The sequence below is a fragment of the Atta colombica genome, unplaced genomic scaffold (assembly GCF_001594045.1).
Source record: "Atta colombica isolate Treedump-2 unplaced genomic scaffold, Acol1.0 scaffold163, whole genome shotgun sequence".
NCBI lineage: Eukaryota > Metazoa > Arthropoda > Insecta > Hymenoptera > Formicidae > Atta > Atta colombica.
Window position 1 is genome coordinate 850,656 of NW_017259254.1, and position 21,280 is coordinate 871,935.

At 31.4% G+C, this 21,280-nt stretch overlaps 3 protein-coding genes across 7 annotated transcripts in view; 1 reads left to right on the forward strand and 2 right to left on the reverse strand.

Annotated features, from left to right (window-relative positions):
* Window positions 1-10,480, reverse strand: part of LOC108686071 (telomere-associated protein RIF1-like) — an 11,108-nt gene extending 628 nt beyond the window's left edge. Inside the window, exons 1-15 of the mRNA XM_018191151.1 lie at window positions 10,183-10,480; window positions 9,239-9,442; window positions 8,864-9,158; window positions 8,442-8,788; window positions 7,770-8,355; window positions 7,446-7,660; window positions 7,238-7,369; window positions 7,027-7,180; window positions 6,743-6,956; window positions 6,436-6,656; window positions 5,956-6,357; window positions 3,367-5,871; window positions 1,553-3,186; window positions 1,178-1,457; window positions 346-1,109 (exon numbers count right to left, since the gene is read on the reverse strand). Coding sequence (XP_018046640.1) covers window positions 375-1,109; window positions 1,178-1,457; window positions 1,553-3,186; window positions 3,367-5,871; window positions 5,956-6,357; window positions 6,436-6,656; window positions 6,743-6,956; window positions 7,027-7,180; window positions 7,238-7,369; window positions 7,446-7,660; window positions 7,770-8,355; window positions 8,442-8,788; window positions 8,864-9,158; window positions 9,239-9,442; window positions 10,183-10,280 — 8,022 coding nt within the window. The 5' untranslated portion in view covers window positions 10,281-10,480 and the 3' untranslated portion in view covers window positions 346-374. The remainder of the gene's footprint in view (window positions 1-345; window positions 1,110-1,177; window positions 1,458-1,552; window positions 3,187-3,366; window positions 5,872-5,955; window positions 6,358-6,435; window positions 6,657-6,742; window positions 6,957-7,026; window positions 7,181-7,237; window positions 7,370-7,445; window positions 7,661-7,769; window positions 8,356-8,441; window positions 8,789-8,863; window positions 9,159-9,238; window positions 9,443-10,182) is intronic.
* Window positions 10,481-11,138: 658 nt separating this feature from the next.
* On the forward strand, window positions 11,139-15,321 carry LOC108686015 (putative inositol monophosphatase 3). 5 transcript variants are annotated; one of them, XM_018191056.1, is made up of 8 exons: window positions 11,139-11,169; window positions 11,515-11,633; window positions 12,798-13,106; window positions 13,276-13,524; window positions 14,186-14,346; window positions 14,424-14,541; window positions 14,760-14,859; window positions 14,938-15,321. In XM_018191056.1, exons 3-8 carry the CDS (start codon window positions 12,893-12,895, stop codon window positions 15,095-15,097), a joined length of 1,002 nt encoding a protein of 333 aa, XP_018046545.1. In that variant the 5' UTR covers window positions 11,139-11,169; window positions 11,515-11,633; window positions 12,798-12,892; the 3' UTR covers window positions 15,098-15,321. The 5 variants fall into 5 exon arrangements, with proteins under 5 accessions (XP_018046545.1, XP_018046541.1, XP_018046543.1 ...); XM_018191052.1 differs by lacking the exons at window positions 11,139-11,169; window positions 11,515-11,633 and adding exons at window positions 12,229-12,246; window positions 12,396-12,610; XM_018191054.1 differs by lacking the exons at window positions 11,139-11,169; window positions 11,515-11,633 and adding exons at window positions 12,229-12,246; window positions 12,396-12,536.
* Window positions 15,322-15,545: 224 nt separating this feature from the next.
* Window positions 15,546-17,553, reverse strand: LOC108686024 (cell growth-regulating nucleolar protein). The gene is made up of 3 exons (XM_018191066.1): window positions 17,419-17,553; window positions 16,763-17,142; window positions 15,546-16,060 (listed from the first exon to the last, which is right to left on the reverse strand). Exons 1-3 carry the CDS (start codon window positions 17,541-17,543, stop codon window positions 15,546-15,548), a joined length of 1,020 nt encoding a protein of 339 aa, XP_018046555.1. The 5' UTR covers window positions 17,544-17,553.
* Window positions 17,554-21,280: the final 3,727 nt, after the last annotated feature.

Here is a 21,280-nt window from a genome sequence, read left to right on the forward strand (position 1 = left end):
TATACTATATACTATATATATGCTGAATATATACTATATATATGCTGAAAAAATATATGTATATATAAAATATATGTGTATAATATATGTGTATATAATAAAATCAATTACTTGCAAGCAAAATCAATTAAATTATCAGTAGTATCAGATATAAAATAGAAATTGACACAGAAGCCATATTATATGGTTTATAAATAAAGATCAAATCTTAGACTCGAATGACGAGTCTTAGAAATTTCTTTCTATACATATCTATTTATTTTATTTCTAAAATAAATAGATATGTATAGAAAGTAATTTCTGAAAGAGATGCATTAATACTTAGTCATATTATTTGATACTGACACTTAAACTGAAATATTTGTCGATTCAATTTATTTTTTCTCGTCCTTAAGATCCTTTACATTCTTCAGTTCGATAAGCTTATTCGTCATAGCCTCATGATACGCATCTAGTAATTCTTGCGTAGATAGTTTAGAGCATATGCTCTTAAAAATATTAAGTAAACTCTCTTTGGATACGTCATCATCTTCAATATGCGCAATTGTGAATTGGGACGTCCACAGTTCGTCTAAAATGCGTTTAGTCATAACGGGGGACTGCTTTAACGCTTGCGCTATGTCTCCCGAGCTGTTATTCTGCAAAGCAATGTCGAGAACTACTGGCGCAGGAATAAGTTCCTCATTTGCTACAGTATGACTAATAATTACGTCCATCGGCAATCTTTGTAACATAGCATTCAAACTCGACAATTCCGGCATGGATTGCTTGATACCTTCTTTTTCTTCCTGCTTTAGCTTCTCTGATAGTATCTCAATGATTTGGGACGATGTGCATTTTTGACAGATTGTGCTTTTTAATTCATCAAAGTCCAAATTGTTTAGGCCCTCGGCTATGTTGAGTTTCTTGCTATATACTTTGAGCACCTTATCAAAGAATTGTTTGTCATGGCTAAAAATGTCAGGCAATTTAAGAAGGACTTTGTTAACGCCACACGCACGGCAGGCTGCTTTTAACGATGCCTCGTTGACTTGTTGTTTATTCTGCAAGCCGAGCATTTTGATCGTTTCCTTCAATAGTTCTCCCTCCTTCAAATGTGCCATCTTCACCTGAAAGTTAATCTTCCGTTTATTTGATGAACAATCGGTACAATCAGTATATGAAAAATAAAATTTACCTTATATTGTAGGAGAATTGCTTCGGGACTGCATCTTCTAACTGCGCTTTCCATCACCTGATTTAAGTCGATTTCGTCCAGCAATTCTGCAAGCGTCATTTGAGACGCAACAGATTTCGTGGATTTTTGAACAGTCGACGTAGTGGAACCGACTTCATCAGTACTGGTACCAATGGAAGAGTGCGTGATTAGAAGTTCATCAATTGCACTTGAAGATACGATAGGATCTTTTGATATGTCCAGACTGGCATTTGAAGATAATGCTTCTTGGCTCGTAGTTCTGCTTAAAGAAATATAATAATTTTTTTATATTTTAAATTATCCATATAATAAAATGCAAATGTCTTGTTTATAAAATAAAAAAAGATGACATACATGATTTCAGAGGATGATGAAGGAATTGGCACAGATTCGACATTATCTGTAGACATTTCAGGTTTTGAAATTTCAGCAATGATGGATATCTTCGCGCTTGTTTGTTCATCCTTCTTCATAGTATCTAAGTTTGGCAAATCAGGATTATCTGGAACTACGGGTTCCAGTGAAATATCTATATCACTAGTGATAGATTCTGTTTTATCCGAGTCTTCTGTAGAATCCTCTCTCGACAAATTATCCGAGACATTCTCGGCGGGCTGGATAAATGGTATACTACAAGTTAAAAATTCATTATTATTTGTTGCAGATCCTGTTTCAACATCAGATATCAAAGTGATTGGTACGATTAACTCTTCGTCCATCGTCTTAATAGGCAATTGCTTCACTTCATTTGACTCGTTATCGGAAGGCTCCGTTTGTTTATATGTACTTTCAAACTGCTCCAATACCTTCTTCACAAATTCAGTTTTTGGTTTACCTTTCACGGGCATTCTGTCAACTTCGCGTTCCGATAACCGAGCAAAATCACCAATTGTGTGCATATCTCTGTTTGCAAAGTATGTAATTAGATGATTTTTCCAAAGAGGATAAGTCAATCGTTCAATGATAGTATTGATAGGTTCCATGCATAATGATAATGTTGGATAAATTGAATGCGTGGAATCAAAAAATTCAGGATCAAGTTCTGTATTATTTGTAATCTCTTGGTTTTGAGGGTCTTGTGTCGAGGATAAACTCTCAAATATGGAGTCCGTTACTGATAAAGTATCCTGTTCCGCCAAGTTTTCTATCGCTTGCGTACTGCTGCGTATCGGCTTTTCACAGAATATCTCGTCTGCATTTACAGTAGAATTTAATTCGGTGATATTCTGGATGTCTACAGTATCCTCCATATTTATCAGATTATCGTCTTTATTGGGTAAAGCGTCTATCACAGAATCATCAGTCACATTCAATTTGATAGAATCTACCGAATTATTCTGGATGACCATATTTATGTTGTTACTCGTCTGATCATTACTCGATTGATCATTACTCGTCTGATTATTATTTGTCTGATTATTACTCGTCTGATCATTCGTGACATTAATCTTTGCATTCATCCCATCAAAGATATCTTGCTGCGTTTCAGTATCTTCCGTTCTGACATCTATCGGCGAAGTGTTGTCAGAATTTTCAGACGATAAAGATCGTTGATCTTGATTTGAGATAATTGGATTCGTAATTGTCTCAATTTCCTGTGCTAATTCTAATTCATGGACAACATCAATCCTCGCACAAAAATTTGTTTTAATAATATTACTACTTTCTAGAGAATCTGCAAGTATTTGTTCATCAATATTCATAGCTTCTGCATATGCTTCAGATATTTTATTAATTAGTGATTCATTCTTTTTCTCGACCTCCGCCGTTTCAGTACTGTTTTCATCCTGAATATTATCCTCATTCATTTTCTCTGCGTCATCAAATGATACAAGTTTAAGTTTGGTTTGCTTGAACTTAATCGGAGAATCCTTCTTCGGCATGGAACGTGTCATTGAATATTTAATCGTTTTTTGTGCAGTAGTGATTTCATAGCCCATTTCTTTTGACACCGGAGGATCTGCAAAACTAACTCGCTTTCGCTGTAACTAAAAAAAAATATCAAAATATATTTTAAATCTATAACTTCAAAATAAATTTTAATAAAAAGTGTCTTAAAATAACATACAAAATAAAGATGTAATATGAGATAAAAAATAATCTTTAATTTAGTTTATTCTTCAGAAAACACAACATACATATAATAATATAAAATGTACAGAAAATACCTTAGAAGTTGAAATATCTGAATCTGATTCATGACCAGATTTAAAATCTGGTAGACTTGACCGATTACGTTTAAGAATACTAGCACTTGGAGATGCGGTTAAAGAAGGTGGATTAGCACTTGACCATTCCAGTATTGGTAGATCCTCCTTTTCATGTAATGATACATTTCTTTCATTTTCTTTGTCAGCTGAACTTTCCGTTGATAAGGAATCTGATGCATTCAATTTAAATGAAAGCTTCTCGCCATCGTTTTTCAAAGTAGTGAACGTATGTGTCGATGAAGATGCGGAATAATCAGTCGATCTCATATTGCTGAAAATCTTTTCTTGCCGACTGCCAGAAGGCCCACCTATTTTATCTATTTCTTTAATCACGGATGTCTTTTTATTTGTTGATATTTCATTCTCTGTATCCTTCGTTTTCAATTTTTTTACGGATGATTCTTCCTCTAATACAACAGGGTTATCACTTTCGAGTAGCGCCTGATTCGTGACTAAACCCAGCATATGAGCAGCACGCCCTGTGAAAGGTTTCGGTTTAGAAAATATTTTGCTATTACTTCTTGGCGAAGAAAAGGTAATTACACTTGTAGATTTAATCGATGATGAATTGTCAATTGTTTTTTGATCTTCTAAAATTAAATTCATATTAGAATTATCAGTTTTCTCAACCGAGTCTTTATCTGTGTTATTTGTGTTTTCTTCGTTTTTCGTTTCTGTATTACTGTCAGGATTAGTTTCATCTAATTCGTCACATGGATCAGATACATCATTATCATCGCAATCTATGGGAACAGATTCAGGTACATAATTTTTATCAACCATCGCATCAGAAGTTTTAGTAGCATAGACATTAGTCATTTTATCAATCTTGATAAAACATTGTTTTTCGCTACATATTTTATCTAATTTTAAACTGACGTTAGGAGCTTGCGAACTTTCAACGACATCTTCGATTTCATCTTGACTCTGTTTGCTTAGTTTCGCAAGTCTTACGTTTGAGTTAGATTTCAAATTATCTTCACGTCTTTCATCTTCACTAATATTATATTTTCCAGTTTCACTAATATCAGTTTGACTGGATGTCGAAATTAAACGAGTCATACCTGTATCAACATTTTTAAATTCAGATACCTTATCAGTAATATCATTGGACTTAACATCTTTATCTTTATTGACGTCTTTATTAATGTCTTTGTTAATTTCTTTATTAATATCTTTATTAACATCCAAATCATTTTTATTAGGCTCTTGTTTGCTTCGTCTACTTCGTCTCTTAGCGATTTGATCTGTATCATCTACATCTTTTGTATTTCTCTCCTGCGCTTTTGGAGATCTCTTTGATCCATCAGCAGATTTCGCATCTACGACGGATTTCAATTTAAAGCTCTTATTATCAGGTATCCCGTATTTCCTTAATCCATGTACTACCGTTTCACCTTCATCCAAATGTTTGACTCGACGGCGATTTATTGCAGGACAGTCAAATACCATATCAATCTTTAAACGAGATATTTCATTTTTTACACGTTGACTCACATTATCCATATTTATGTCAGGAAAAATGTCATTACTTCTCGATGATTCACCACTATTATCGCTTTTAAATGTAATTAATTTTCGTTTTCGACGTTGAGCGCTTCCAGTATCTGATTCAGTATCCGACAACTTACGTTTAATGCCTTTCTTATTTTCATTAACATTTTCTTTAATATCGGTGTCATCATCTGACTTCTGTTTACTATTTGTACCAGGTTTCCCCTGAGTAGTCTTCATTCTTAATGTTCTATGTATATTTGTTATACTTGAATCTTTTTGAGTTTCGACAGTTTCATCGTCTTTTAATGAAGTTGATTTTGTCATGCTATTACGATTTCGTCGTTTAGTACTGTCTGACGGAGATGATTTTTCTTCATGCATTTTATCATCTTCGGGAAACTCATCCCGAGATTCAAAATTCAATTTTTTTGGAACAGATTCTATTGTCATTATAACATCTTCATTTTCATCTACTTTTGATGTAGTATCTTTTTCACTGGTAGATGCTACATGTGAAGACAAATTCGTTTGTTTTGATGTATCCTGCTTTTCGTTAGATTCATCGATTTTCAATTTTTTCATTGCATTTTCATTTTGCTTAATCTCGACAGTATTTTCCTCAATATTTTCCAACTGGTTACTACAAACATTATCAGCTGTTTTATCTGTCACATTAGAAAGTTCTATTTGTTTATCTGTAACTTTATTTTCCTTATTAGCATCATTATCAATGGCTTTCTGCATTGTAGAATCGCTCTTTTTATTGTTGACTTTATCGATTTCATTAATCTCTTTGGCTTTAATATCAAACCATTGTTGCAAATTTTGAGAATTTTGCGAGGATGATTGAGAAAGATCATTATATAATGCCGGTATATCATCTCTTTTCCTCTTCAAAGTTTCTTTTTGATGCTCAGTCAAACGATTAACATCAAATTTCAGATCTGTTTTTATATACACATAATCCTATAACAAATTTAAAAATATAAAAAATATTAGCTAAATAAATACAAAAACATTTTCAATGTAAAATAAAAAAATATTATTTACTTGCGAATTGGGTTCAGGTACTACAAGTGTATTTTTATCACTTTTTTCAGATGATTTACTGGATACTGATTTTGTGATATTTGACTTTTTATTCAAAAAACTTCCGACTATATGCATCTCCTTTGTATCTCCTGTTTGTGTCTTTTTCTTCATATCAGGTTTTATATAAGATTTTTCTTTTAGTTTTTCTGTATGTAGTTTTTCTATTTCATCTAAAATGCATTTAGCGGTACTGTCCAAGTTATTCCTAATTTTAAAAATAGATTGTGCCGAATATTTTATATTTAAATTAGTATGATGCAAGGCTGTTACAATTGCGTGTTTGTACGACGATAAGAGTTCGTGATCTAATTTTTTTAGTCCTTTAAAAATACTGACAATACATTCCCATGTGGCTGTAACCTACAAATAAAATTGCCAAAAATAAATAACTAGATAATGTAAAAATCAAATGCTTTGTGAAAAATATTGATGTCGTACTTCTTTAACCAACCCCACTACTTTCGATGAAAGTATAAGTTCCATCACTGATTTACAACTATATAGATATGACGTTATTTTTTGCAGACTATGTCCATATATGGTACTAAGTAAAGCTGTTAATGCTTTTAGAGCGATTATAGTGTTACGAGTGTTTACATTAACAGAATCTGTTATGACGTCTGTTATTAATAGTAAAATGGATGGAATTTCATCTTGAGCTAAAACATAAATTATGCGAAAATATATATTATCATGTTCTGAGTATTAATATTAGCGTTTTATATAAATTATTTATTCTACATACTCAACAAAGACTCGTAATTAACAGTGCCCAATAAGATGTCTAAGCAGTTTGCAATAAAAGTACAACATTTTGTATTTGTACTTAAACAATTCCGCATCATGTTTGCAGTATCGAGTAAGATTTTATTTGGTTTCATTGTAGTTACCAAATCCGAATGCAATTCGACTTCTTTGTACATAGTTTTCCACACTATTACTGATTGATTCGTTTGAGCCTATTATATATAAAAAGCAGTTTTCAGCAAATTATAGTACTAAAGAAAATATATTTAAAATTATACAAACCTGCGTCATATCGTCCAGATATACAGGAAATGATAAAACTGATAACATAATTTTAAAGTTATCCTCACCATTGATTTCAGTGCTTCTTATGTATTTTGTAAAAATTTCTGCTATTATACACCATAAATCTATATAAACTGATTCTTTAGTACTCCTGAAACACATTGTTGATTAAACAATTAAATATATTATTAAAATTATTTAAACTTACTTTTTGTTAATATATACTGATTTCAAATTTTCCATTATTGTTTCTAGAAACCCAAGCACACCTGAGGAATATGAAAATTCTGAACTAACACATCGCTCCAGAAGGCACTTGATTGTATTACTGTCTTGATTCCTATAATACGGATTTATAAATGTTTTATATAAAATATATACTACATACAAACATATTGACAATTAATGTAAGTTACTTGAATAAAATGTGTGACAACACTTCATCGAGTATTGGCGACGTTAACAATTTTAATACCAGTTCTGGCAATGCATTATCATGAAATTCAGTTTTTTCGATAATGCAATTAAGACTTGGCAAAACTACATCAAATATCATATTTCTCACCATGAGTTTGTCTATATGGTTTCCCAATTCAGTTACAACTACTATCACATCTCTATACAAATGGTCCTGTAAAATTCAGTAAAATTCAGTATGTAAAATAATAGTCAAAATTCTTATTTTATATACATGTGTTTTGTGTCACAAGAACAAGAAAGTTAAACATATATTAATTAACCTTTGTTGTAAGTTTAACAGTTCGTATATATATCATCAAACTTGTCCATAGCGTTTTACCAAGCTGAAAACGATATTTCATTTCTTTATCTGTAATTTGACCAAGAATGAGCAAGGCCTCTGCTATACTATGAATAATGCTTTTGGAACATTCTCGAAATACATCATAAGATATAGCATGAGGAAGTCTTTCTTCTAACATTGGAGAACAAACTGAAACAAGATCTTCCTTTGCGACAAGTAATTGACCCAAAGCATCCACAGCAACCATTTTTGTTTTAAAAAATCTTTTGCCTGGAGAAGCAACAACGTCAAATTTGGAAGAAAGCAATGGTGTATCCCCAAGTGGTCCAAAGCAATAATTTAAAAATTGTGTGATAACGGGAGTAGCAAATTTCTCAATATCTCTATACAATTTAACAATTAAATGCCACCAAACTTCTAGTTTTGTCAATGCAATTAATTCAGTTTTACTATTCTTTGCATTTAGTGGAATACAGAGTAATTTTATTCTTCTAGCAGTAGCAAGTTCTTGATGATCTAAAGCGAAATTGTCAATCAATAATCTCCACGAAAGAAAAGCTTGTCTGCAATATAATAAAAAATCGATTAGTTTGTCATAGATAATTAAGAATTAAAATTTAATTGTAGAGCTGCAATATAATAGTTTCACCTGCGTATAATAGGATCAGTAGACTTGAAGGCCTTTTCCTCGACACTCAGTAAATTATTTATAAGATTAGCACCACGATGAAGATCTGTGCCAAGGAATTGGATAGTAGTGTTCCATTGTGTAGTCCAATCCAGTTCACATGCCGCTACTAACAGCAACATGCGTTTGTAATATGCAGATTGTAAATTGGTCTTATATTGTGTCCATATATCAGGATACTCTTTACAAATATGAGCTGACGAATTTGTTGTAAGAGCTTGTTGCAAAAGTTTCAAAGCGGGACCCCGCTGGCGCTTGTGTCCCATATAGGCCAATGTTACAACTTTATCCATCAGTAATGTATCAAACTAAAAAAGAAAAAAAACAAATATTTCCAATTCTGAATGTAATTTGAAAAATTGTTCATGACATCATATTTATACCTTTTGAACACTTTGATCAAATGTTATAGAAGCCATTCTGTACAATCTTCTCAAAAGAGCAAGTGCACTATAGTTTACTTCTTCCTCTAGCTTTTGTTCATCCGATAAAAGCTGTTGTTCAATCTTTGTCAACATTTGCAAATTATCCACACATGCTGTTGGTGTTAACCATTCCATTAAAGTAGGCTGTATATTAATCAAGCAGCTCTTAAAAAAATTTAGAGCTTGTCCGTCATTAGCAGCTGCAGAAATAGCATTGTCATCTAATACCTCCAACAGTTTGAATATTTTTAATCTAAAATCAAGGGAGAGACTAGTATTTTGTTACATTATATAGAATGTATAAATTTTTATAACAAATTTAACCAAACAAACCTTGTTTTTAAGTCTGTCTGTAGCATTGATTCAAAAAGATGTAAAGAATGTGTACGAAACTCATGCATGATGGTATTGAATGCTGCCAATGCTTCAATTTGAAAGGTTCCATCGCTCTTTGTGAACGATTCTATAACCAGCTTTAATAAATCCTTGTATCGTTCTTCTTTAATAATACCACATGTCTCTAACTTTCTAGCTTGACTATAAGACAAACATAGAGTCTTTATTGCAAGACATCAAGGAAAATTTTTTATCACATATATACACGCAAATATATTCAATATCTTTATTCAATAATACAAATGTATATATAATGTACATAATATATATTTCTAAGTAATACAATGTTATTGCGTTCCATTCGTGATCTTATACTAAATCAGACAAATCTTCCTTGGTAAATTTATAGTGAACATTAACAATATTAACAACATTAAAAATCTAAATTTTTCAATTTTATATTTATTCAAAATTCATTCTATAAGACAGTTAAATTTACAACATGAAAAAAAGATACTGTTAATAAATCTTTCTGTAAGTTTTTTTTTTCCTCTTTCATATTTTCTCGCAATTTTTTCCTCTTTTCTCTCGAATCCTAACTAACACGAGATAAAACAAGATGCAAAAAATATAATGTAGTAAAGGCTGCTTTTTTTTAGAGACATAGTCCACACAAATGACATTCTAAATATTATCTTCTTGTGACATTAAATAAATAACAAAGACAAAATGAAAAGTGACAAACTCGTGTCACTGTATTTTTTGAAAGGCAAGCAGTCGGAGTCAGATCCGATATCCATAATCTTTACAATTAACTGAATGATTGTTGCCTCGTTTATCCTAATCTAACGTTCACCTCGTGTGTCAAACATGGGGATCTCATCGCAGTACTTGGTTATGTTATCCTCGTCTCTCTCGGAGCATACTCGCGATAATTTTACCTGGCGATATAGAGCAAAGCATCGCGCTTGTCCCTGGTATTGTTATTATCTCGCAACGCCTTCAGCATTCTCTGGAAGGTCGCATTCGAGGTCGCCATCTCGTTGCGTCTCCTTTCTTTTGCTTGCCTTCCACGCAACAATCCGATTACCGATCACTATTCATCTCACGCCGCGCGCGCGAACCGGCGCGACTCTTCTTCTCAGCCACTTCCAAATAGGTTTTGTACGTGCTGACTTCCACAACCTGGATACCGAGTTTTCGTTGCCAGGAGGGCGAATATGTCCGACACTCCGAAGCTTACTGCGGCGCTTTCCTAACAGAGAGGAGGGAGTGGAAGAGAGAGAGAGAGAGAGAGAGAGAGAGAGAGAGAGAGAAAGAGAGAGAGAGAAAAAGAACAAGCAATTCTCTCCGCGTCACAAATCGGGAAGCGATTCCGTCCGGAACACAAATATACCTGTATTGCGTGTGTCTGTACTGTAAGATCTGTAAGCAATGCAACACTGCACTGTCTGCACGGTCCTCAGAATGTTCTACTTTAGGACAAGGTGGGGAAGACCCTGAGTATCGGTCGTTTCCCACAGACCAAGGTTCTGGTCTTCTTGTTCCTTTTCCTTTTCCGTATAACGCGGCAGCATTCGCAAATTTTCGTCGCAATCAAAGCAGACTACTCCACAGTCGAGTCCGACAAACAAAAGTGGAGAACCGCGTTTGTTTTGCCCGCACGCAGCTTCGCGCGCCAACCGAAGTTCACGAAGGCGCTCGCGTGGCCACCGTGCTGGCACCTTGTCCGCCTTGTCTCACCCCTTCTAAGTTAGCTAATGTTTAGTTTTAGCGGGAAGCGACCGAGAGCGATCCGGGAAAGAAGAATGGAGGAGGGAGGAAGATAGTCAAAAAGAGAATGAGACAACCAAAAAGATAGCGAGACTAATACAGAAAAATATCTGCAATAAATTTCAATTTGTCATTGCGATGACGCAGAAATACAAGTATAGACTCTCAAGAGAATTTTGCACATCTCTTCTCAATAGGATGTATTTCGAATCGAAATTGAATTTTTCGTCCTGAAAGTCAAGATTTCGATGCATTCTTCCTTTAATCGTTCGTACGGTATTATGATTCCTCCTGCGTTTCTTACTTTTTCAGCCTCCTGTCCCTTCTGATTCCTCATCCATCAGATCCATCTCCGAAAGACGCGCGCATGTTGCGCAGAAGGTATCTCCCTTTAATCTACCCCTTTAATAAATCTCTCATCTACATGTGTATGTGCATATCGTATATATATATGTATAATATATATATGTGGGTGTGTACAAACATAATTTCTGTTTCAGCAAAATGTGAGAACGCAATTGCGCATTTTGAAGACGCGTGATAGAGAGAGAAAGAGAGAAATCGAACACGTGGTGTTAGGTGTATCGACGCATATTCTTCTCATCTAGCTTTTTCTTTGGTAAGTTCACTTTGTCGCTACTTTTTTCTACTCCTTCTTCTCTTTTTCCCCTTCCGAAAATTTCTTTCATGTATTCATAGTCATAGCTTGGTCGATTCTCGAACAATTCACAAATCGTTTCTCCATCCCTCTCTTCATTTCATAATAATCCTAATTCTTTAGAATTATATCAAAACTCGAAAAGTAGGAAAGATGTCAAGGGAAAAAATTCAGAAAAAGACATAGGAAATGTCGAGGGAAGAAATTCAGAAGTAGATATGGGAAACTTGTTTTCCATTGAAAAATTTGCAAAACGTCGAATTATGAATTTTAAAAATAAACGGATCGTATGTATATCGATATTAGAATTTGTGTATAAAATCTGAATATTTAATATAAGTTTACCTACTTTAAAAATATATATGATTTATTTGGAGTAACAAAGAGAGTAAGATAAGAGTGCAGAGAGCATATGTTATATTTATGAACCATTATGTCCAGTTTTTAAGCGACGAATACGATATTGGTCCGATCATTTTAGCTACACATTTTCTGAATTTAAATAACTGAAATAAATTCATGTATATGGAAAGAAAAAAGAAATGTAAACAAAGTGTAAAAAAGTGCAACCAAAGTAAATAGCCCTTGTCTCTTGTTTATCTCCTGCAAACTTTATGATCAAAAATAGCGAGAATAAATGTCTTCTTCTTTAATGATTAATTATTCGTGAAAATTAACTAAAAAAGGACATTTCGGAAACTTCTTGATTTTTTCATTTTGCAGGAAGAAGAATTCATTTGGCACAATATCTAAAAATTTATCGCAAATCATGCTTGTATAACATTATCTCTTTAAACCTCATATATGCTCGTAAAAGAGGTTAGGAATAAATCGTCCCGTGTCAATGTTACAGTGGAAAAAAGCGTTTGTCTTTTAATATTTTTATTAATGAAGTTATACAATAGTTATACAAACTTACTAATATGTATATGCAATTAGTAAGTTTCGTAAGCATTGATTTTTTATTTATTTAACAAGCATTGATTTTATGCTTTTGTATTTATTTAACAAGCATTGTTTTATGCATACATACACACATACACACACATATGCATGTGTGTGTATATATATATAAAACATTTATATATAAAAAATTGTATGCGTTACATGTATTTATTTTTACAGGCTTCCTGTGGTTATATTGAAGGCTTGCAAAGTCATATAAATCTTGCTGTTTCACGACTAACTAGTCACACGTTAATACGCCAGTAAACGGCGGAATGAGCGTGCGTATGCAAAAGTTACTTTTGTGCGCGCTCGTACTTCTAGGCATCATCTATTTCTGTACGAATCGGCATGGGAATGATAAAGATGTATCTCTGAAGCAGCTTCTCGCCGCTGCGATAAGAGCGGCAGAGATTGGGGGACTGCAAGTGATAGCAGTGCATGATCAGATTAAATTCAAAATAGAGAGCAAAGGACAGACGAAAGAAGGTAACATTGATATAATTTGATATATATGTGATGATACATTAGATAAGTTTGTAACATTTCTATTTCTTGAATTATGTTTTTATATTATATAATCTGTTTTTTTTAATTCAATGAACTTTGATATAAAACAGTGATGTATAATGATTTTTCTTCTGTATCTCTTTTAAAGGCGTAAATGATCCAGTAACAGCAGCAGATTATAGGTCTCACTGTGCTATGTATCGCTCTTTGACAGAAGCATTTCCAGGGATTACTGTGATATCAGAAGAAACATCGCAAGATTGTGATAAAATTGTAGTTGAAGACATTAAGAATTCTGTTAAAAGTATTGAAGGTTATGATATAAATGACGATATTGCAAATGTTAATGATGTAACAATCTGGATAGATCCTCTAGATGCCACCAAAGAATTTACAGGTAAAGATACATTTTTGCCATTATAAATTCCAATACTTCTAACAAAATTACTTTTCAGGTCATTTATGGCAAGAAGTTATGTTTAAGATGACCAATATTTATGCATTTTTATGTTTGAACATATTCATGTTACAATCAATAAGTTGGTCACAAATTTCACAAGATATTCTAATCAAAGATAATTTATAAACAATGAATACAAAGAAAATGTATTACCTGCAATTGCAATTTGAAATTAATATTTTCGCGATTGTTTATGGCTAGATGTTGAAACATCGATTGTTTTCAGGATCAAACAATAGAATTTTTTGGACCTAATATAATACAGAAAATCATGTCCAGTTCCAATAATAATATAAACTCTATATGAACAATCTCAGAAATATTAAGAAGTTGCGGGTAAAGCTTATTCCTTAATAAATAATTTAATGTATAGATGCAGTAATTTGACATATAATTGAAAACTTGAAAAACCATTAAAATATCAAAACTTTGTACCAGATCCATCCAGTTCTTTTTTTTCAAATGTTAGACACAAAACTTTTTGAACAAATTAGAAAGATATTCAATGGTTCTGGAACATTTTATATTTATAGTTTGATGTAGTTTCTTACCAACCAAGTTTGACAGTTTTTGCATAATGTCTTGTGTATGTTTTTAGAAAATTTACTGCAATATGTATCTACTATGGTATGCATAGCCATCAAAGGACAACCAATTATTGGTGTTATATATAAACCGTTTGAGACAAAACAGAATTACAGTTTATTCTGGACATGGAGCAATCATGGCGTATCAAGAAACTTGAAAAATTTACCTAAGGTAATTGTGAAAGTAATTTAATAAAAAAAAGTTATAATCAATTTTGAAAAATTATTTAGTTAATCTTTGTTGAACAGGTAAAAGACAATAAAACACCTATTTTAATTGTATCTCTTTCACACGCTGGACAAGTAAAAAATACATCTAAAATTGCCTTTGGCGACAATGCTAAAATTATTTCTGCTGCTGGTGCAGGTGAAAAATTTTTTCAATACCGTTTTATTTCTATAATTCGCTATTAAAGACTTGTGATTAGTGAAGATAATTTGCACATGATGCATATTTTTCTAATCATTTAATTTCCTCATTGTTTTTAATTTTTCATTTTTCAGCCCCATATTCTTTTCATGCCTTCAATTTTTGTCATTAGCAATTTTATATAGAATACACAAATATAAGACATTTCATTTTAGGATACAAATTTTTGGAGGTAGCTGCTGGTAATGCGACAGCGTACGTTCATACAACTGCTATCAAGAAATGGGATATATGTGCAGGCACTGCAATTCTTAGGTATTGCTATCTAAGTATTTTGCCTTAATACTACATAATATTTATTTGTTATATATTTATTTCTTATATTTCTTGTAGTGCTTTGGGAGGAACAGTGACACAGTTATACGATCAACAACCAATCTATTTTGGAAGTAATGACGCCAAAGTACTTACAAAGGGTCTTTTAGCAACTATGAGCGATCATGCTTGGTATTCCGAAAAATTCTTACATGACTTTCCATCCGATTCACATTAATCAAGAATAACTTGACATCAATGTATTAAAAAAAAATTAATTGTATATATTAAATTCTGTTTATAAAAGATTCGTGTTTTAAAAAATATCAATATGTGCTCATGTACGTAATAAAATCACATATCTTCCAACAGCTGTCTTAATTTAAGAATTTATTGTAAGAAATATTTGTCATAAACTATGTATTAAAAAAGACTTTTATATAATAAATGAAATAATAGTCATTTTATTATAAACTTTTATACATCCACACGTAATTATGAAATTTATGAATGATAAAAAAAACAAAAAATTGATATAGATAAAAGACGCTAGCATTAATTTACTGTCATACATTTAATAAAAAAATTTCAAAAAAACTGCTGATGAAATGTTTTTTTATTATTATATAATTTTTGTTTATTATATAATAATTATTATATATAATTTGTATAAAGATAAATGATAACTAAAGTAATTTTACTTTATTTTCTGAAATACATATTGCAGTTGATTTTTCTAACTTTTCTATTGTTTTGCAAAACTTTGCAATAGCTTTTTTATATTCAGTCAGTTTGAAGGTATCACTTAAGCTAAAAACGTAACATATATATTTTTTCATAACCTTAGTTTGTAGTTTTTTTAAAGGAATTTCACCTTTAGATTGTAAAACATCTAAAATAGTTTTCTTCCAATGGAACATAGCAACGTCACTTCTATTATCCGAACTAGATCGTTTACTAATTTTTGCAATTATTTGATCTTCCTCTGATTGAATGCTGATTGATTCCAATTTCCGTTTTTTAGATTTACTTCGTCTCTCATGTAGGTAACCGTTAGTTATCCCACATGCTTCATCATTTCCATCTTGATGATTCACAGAATTATTTTCTTTGCATATATTTTCATTATTTTGATTTTCAGCGAGATTTTGATTGTCAAATGAGTTATTAGAATCTATATTTTGGAGACATGTCATCTCATCTATAAAGAAGAATAAATATATGACTTGTGTGTATTTTATAAATTCTTATTATATATAATATTAAATCTTTCTTTTAGCTGAACTTCTTGCATGATTTATCTTTCTTCTTTTTTCACTTTTTTGAAGAAAAAAATGAACTATGCAAGTTCAGCTAAAAAAAACAGACTTACTCGTTCTTATATAATTCATATTGGGTCTATTTTTTGTAGATGAATTTGAATATATTTAAATATAAAGACTGTTTTCCTTTCAGGGGACACAATCGACTCAAATATTGTTCTATCTTTTTTAGCAATCAATAAATAACGAAAAAATCTTTCCATTTCGTGATACAAGTTGACAAATATCATTTTATCTTTGTTACTCATGGAATATCAAGACATTTGTGTCAACTTGTGTCACTAAATGAAAACTTAATGAAACGACACTTGTATCGATTGTGTCTTATAGAAGGAAAGTAGTCAAAATAAAATAGATATATCAAAAGTTTGGCAAAAGCGACATAAAAAGTTTTAATATAATTCAATGCAATGATAAAAAACAGATCTACAAAGAATGTATTCCAAAATTCACTCTCAGTGCTGAAAATTATAGTGCATATAATATAAACTAGAGATCTTTAGTGCTGGCAGTGAATTTTGACACAACCATAAGAAATTCTTCCATTAAATAAACAAATCTATTATAAGACGAACATTCACCTTTATTCTGTTCCTGATTTTGTATAGGATCTTCTGAAACCTTTGTAATTACTTGTTGACTCTGCTTATGTGCATTCTCCATTTTGCTCCAAACGCTCTCCACGATTGTTGCATTTATACGATTGCCTATCGCATTGTGCACAAAGTTAAGAAATTTAGCCTTCTTTCTTGGTATATTCTCATATTTTGACAAGGTATTCAGAAAGTTCCGTTCTAAGTGTGATAATTCTATTGTCCCAGTCAGCAAGTCATTAACAATGTTAATCCATTCTTGCTGTTTGCGCTCGCCCTTATTTGCGCTAGGTTTTGGAACATAATCTTTTGCGCCATATCTTTCAGCTTCAGTGATACATTTAGTGTGTGTAACATACTCGTCATTTCTTAAAGTTAAAAATATTAATGTGATTATTAATATCAGCTGACGTTGGAAACTTATTAAATATTTAGCAAAGATATGTTATTGATTCTTTTAAAATTTGATAGTATTTCGAACATGATATTCAAATGATAAGAAAATTCTATTTCAGGTTTCTATAATTTCTTCGATTTCTGCATCTCAAGATCCGTAAAATATATTTCAGAAGAATATATTTCAGAAATATCTGAGGTTGTCCCTACATTAAAAAAAGAGCTACTTCTTTCAATTAAATTTTTACCGAAAATCCTTTAGGCAGTCCACGCAGGTCAGGAAGGGTGAATTCCGGCATTTCTGCTGATAATGTATAGCCACTTTGGGCTTTCTTAATGAATCGCCGCAATGGTTGCAAGTAAATACAACCATATTGTGATTTAGTTATTTATACAATTACGTTACAATATTAATTGAAATAATGATCAATATGACGAATATATCAAGTAATTTCAACTTAACCTACAAAAACAACGCCGGTACTAAATGATACTAACCAAATAGCACCAATCGAGTGTCACGTGTCACGTGGATCTAAAAAGAATATGATTTCATATACAATCGTCGAAATCCGTACATTAGCGCCAGTATATATATATTTTCGATATACGAACTACATAGCTACGTATTGGCGATAAAATCACGATATCGTAAATAAATGTGGTCCGAATCCGTACTAAATTGTAGTGCTAAATTATATGCACTAGATTACTTTAAAAAGTGTAATATAAATTATAATTGCTTTATTATTTTATAAGATCAATTTTTCTTTCATACTGTGTCTCTTCAATTCCATTCTTTAGTCTAAATTTTTTTATTTTCAGAAAGAATATAATTTCCGTATTCAGAACGCGCTTTCAACATTAACTATGTGTTAAATACACGCTAACATAAGTGTTCTGAATACATACAGGATTCTCCGGAAAATATCTCCAATTCCAAAAAAGACTAAGGACTGAGAATCTGTGCATAGCGTTTATATATCTTATCTGAAAGCTAGCGCGATTCAATAAGTGCTTGAATATAGCAAGACTCGTGCTCATTGGTTGGTTTGAGAATAGTGGGGTTCGAGATTCCGCGGCTCCTATAAATAACGTGTAATTCGCGATCTCGCATTTTTGCGACTTTACGACTCTGCGGTTCGGTCGGGGGATAGGCTTGCTAGTCCTGTAATATTACGTTGAAATATCTCACACTCCTGACTTCGAATTGCGGACCTTTTCTCCTGAAGTATCCTGATCTCCAGAAATATTGTTCCTATAGAGAATAATAAAACGATGGAAAACGGCTCGAAGGATTGCGCATTCGAATTATATTAACAATACTAACATATATACTAACAAGGTAACATAAATATTGTCAAATTTCTGATTCTTTCACATGCGACGCGAGAAATGTTTAAGAACCGATCACTTTTTCGAACTTTTAACATGTCTTATGTGTAAATAAAATATTTAATGTTACGTAATATGTACATAATTATTAATATCGCTATGTTTTCGCGTGAATTTCCTATAATATTTTAAATATTACGTAATGTAGATGTAATAGGACTAGTACATTGGTTGTTCGATCGAAATTTTCCGCAATATTTTCATTCAGTTGAATCAAATAGTACGCCGCATTAACTTTGATGATGCATGAGGTTGACCGCGCGCACAAAATGACGCTACTTCGTCATCTTAATAAGATCGCAACGAGTGACAGATGACAGGCGTCACGTCTTGTCCGTCGATCTGTATTAATTTTTTTTGCGCGCGGTTAACTTTATGCATCATCAAAGTTTACGCTTTATTACTTTTGATTCTATGAAACGAGTATTGCGAAAAATACTTTTGGCGTAGCGTTTAATTGGTAAAAAAACTTATATTATCATTGTACTTCCATTTGCAATATTCAACTGACGCGAAATATCAATTTCATGCTCATATATTACTAATATAATTATTAAAACGCATATTTCAATATTTATCCGATTGAAGGTGTATTGTAATATGAATAATTGACAAAGCAACTTATTACGAATGTCGCGAATATCTTATCATAGCCAATCTATCCCGAGCTGTCGCGTCCTGTAAATGAAACGTGTCGCGTTGAATAACGAGAAGACTTCGTTTCCTGCGCGGACCGCAAGCAACTTCACGCGTCAAAAGTGACGGAGCGACGACGATGCTATGCGTCCTATTCTTCATATATTTCGAGCATAAATAGTATACGCGCATTGCATTGTAATAGAATAGACGTATTAGCTATGTTTACATTGCATTTAGAACATAACCTGTACAATAGGTATTCTTGTTTATCCTGTAGGTTAAACAAAGATACTTATCGTAAATGTAGCTATCATTAGATATATTGGCTCCGGATGAGGTGGCGTCGTTACTCATTTAATAAGCGAAACTTGCATTTATTTACTAACTTCTATATTTTTTCACTGAAATATAATAAATTTCGATAATTGTATGATAATTTGATCGAACGCGCATTTCGCAGTAAATTTTATATCAAAAAATTTAATTTCAAATCATAAATAAAATTACTTGCGTACGTAAACTTAAAGAAAATTATTCTTCAATATATTTATCTTAGACATTATTCACATTTGAACATATTCGTATATATTATAGATTAGTGTTGTACAGAAGTACTACACTAATTCCGTGATTGTGTATCGTGTGTGCAACCTAATAAGGATCTAATAATTTGTGAGAAGTTAAAGGAAGAAATTTGAAAATCTGAAAGGAGAAGGAGATGTAGGAGAGACATCAATTGCCGATGAAGCAACTTTGCGGTAAACATCATAGTTTACTTATAATAAAATTAGCCTCTCCTTTCCGTTTATTCGGATTATTTTATTTCGATTTAAAAATAATAATTAGACAGAAAACAATTAATCTGAAACACTGAAAAAGTTAATTTTCATGGAGATATTTTTTGAACAATCATTTCAATAGATATTTAATTGAAAAGTGATTTAAAAATTCTGCGCATAAAAAGTAGTCTTTTAAATCATTGATTATTTTGAGCATTTTAATTTGTAATTCATGTTTATATGTTGTAGAATCATCATAGCTATGTGTGATCGATAACTCTACTTACGCATCGTTCGGTGAGTGATAAAATTTTTTATTAATGAGGTAATGAATTTTAAAAATTATCAGATATACGTTTACATATCAATATTCTTACAACCATACTATAAGTGAATATGGTACAATGAATCCATGAACAAACTTTCATGGATTATGTCTTAAAATGAAAAAATTATAAAACATTATGATATTTAATCTTGGATTCCTTTTTATTATTTGTGACTTTGATACGAAAGAAATTTGCGTTTCAAAAATTTTGCTGAAATGAAGAATAGTATTGCTGAAATATCTAAAAATTTAGATAGGTACAGATCTGAAAATAATTTTGTTGGACCATCAAAATAATTATATAGGAAATTTAAACATAATGTAGATTGTAAAAGAGCAAGAGTACAAAATTTTGATATTATACAACCAGCTTAAGCATCCTTTTATTTATTTAGCTTAATTTTTAGATATTTCATCAAAACTATTCTTTCTGTGTATACTATTTGAAGCTATACTATGCTTGAATCTGTACTCGTACAGATACGAAAATAAATAAAAAATAGGAAATAAAAAATTTATTTATTAATACTTATTCTCTTGAAATAATTTTAATACAAAATAAAGATTTGAAATTAAATTTTATTGTTATAAAAAACTCTATTATTTATTTCAAATATAATAAAAAAATGTTTAAATAAACAGTAACTTAATCAAGTAAAGTCCTCCTTTTCTACAGAAATATAGAAAGCAAAACGTCAAAACAAATAACATATAATATAATAACATATAAAGTTAGACCATAATAAAAAAATCTTAATAATTTCACATCTATGGAAATATTATCGAAACAATTAGATTTTTATTAAATTAAAATTATTGAAATAAATAAAAAATAAGAAAGAAAAGTGAAATTACAAAATCATAAAAATTAAAATATTGAAACTTTATAAATGTAAAGCTTTTCTAAAGATTTGAAACATATGCAGTATGTAAAAATAAAGAATTATATTTTGCTAGAGAAAAATTTAT

Excerpts from the sequence above, each read along its gene's own strand:
- LOC108686015 (XM_018191056.1), top strand. The coding sequence starts at position 12,893 with ATGAGCGTGCGTATGCAAAAGTTACTTTTGTGCGCGCTCGTACTTCTA. Across the intron at positions 14,347-14,423 it reads ACTTGAAAAATTTACCTAAG|GTAAAAGACAATAAAACACC; the intron begins GTAATTGTGAAA and ends TTTGTTGAACAG. Across the intron at positions 14,542-14,759 it reads TATTTCTGCTGCTGGTGCAG|GATACAAATTTTTGGAGGTA; the intron begins GTGAAAAATTTT and ends ATTTCATTTTAG.
- LOC108686024 (XM_018191066.1), bottom strand. The coding sequence starts at position 17,543 with ATGGTTGTATTTACTTGCAACCATTGCGGCGATTCATTAAGAAAGCCC. Across the intron at positions 17,143-17,418 it reads GACTGCCTAAAGGATTTTCG|AAATGACGAGTATGTTACAC; the intron begins GTAAAAATTTAA and ends TTTAACTTTAAG. Across the intron at positions 16,061-16,762 it reads AAATCAGGAACAGAATAAAG|ATGAGATGACATGTCTCCAA; the intron begins GTGAATGTTCGT and ends TCTTCTTTATAG.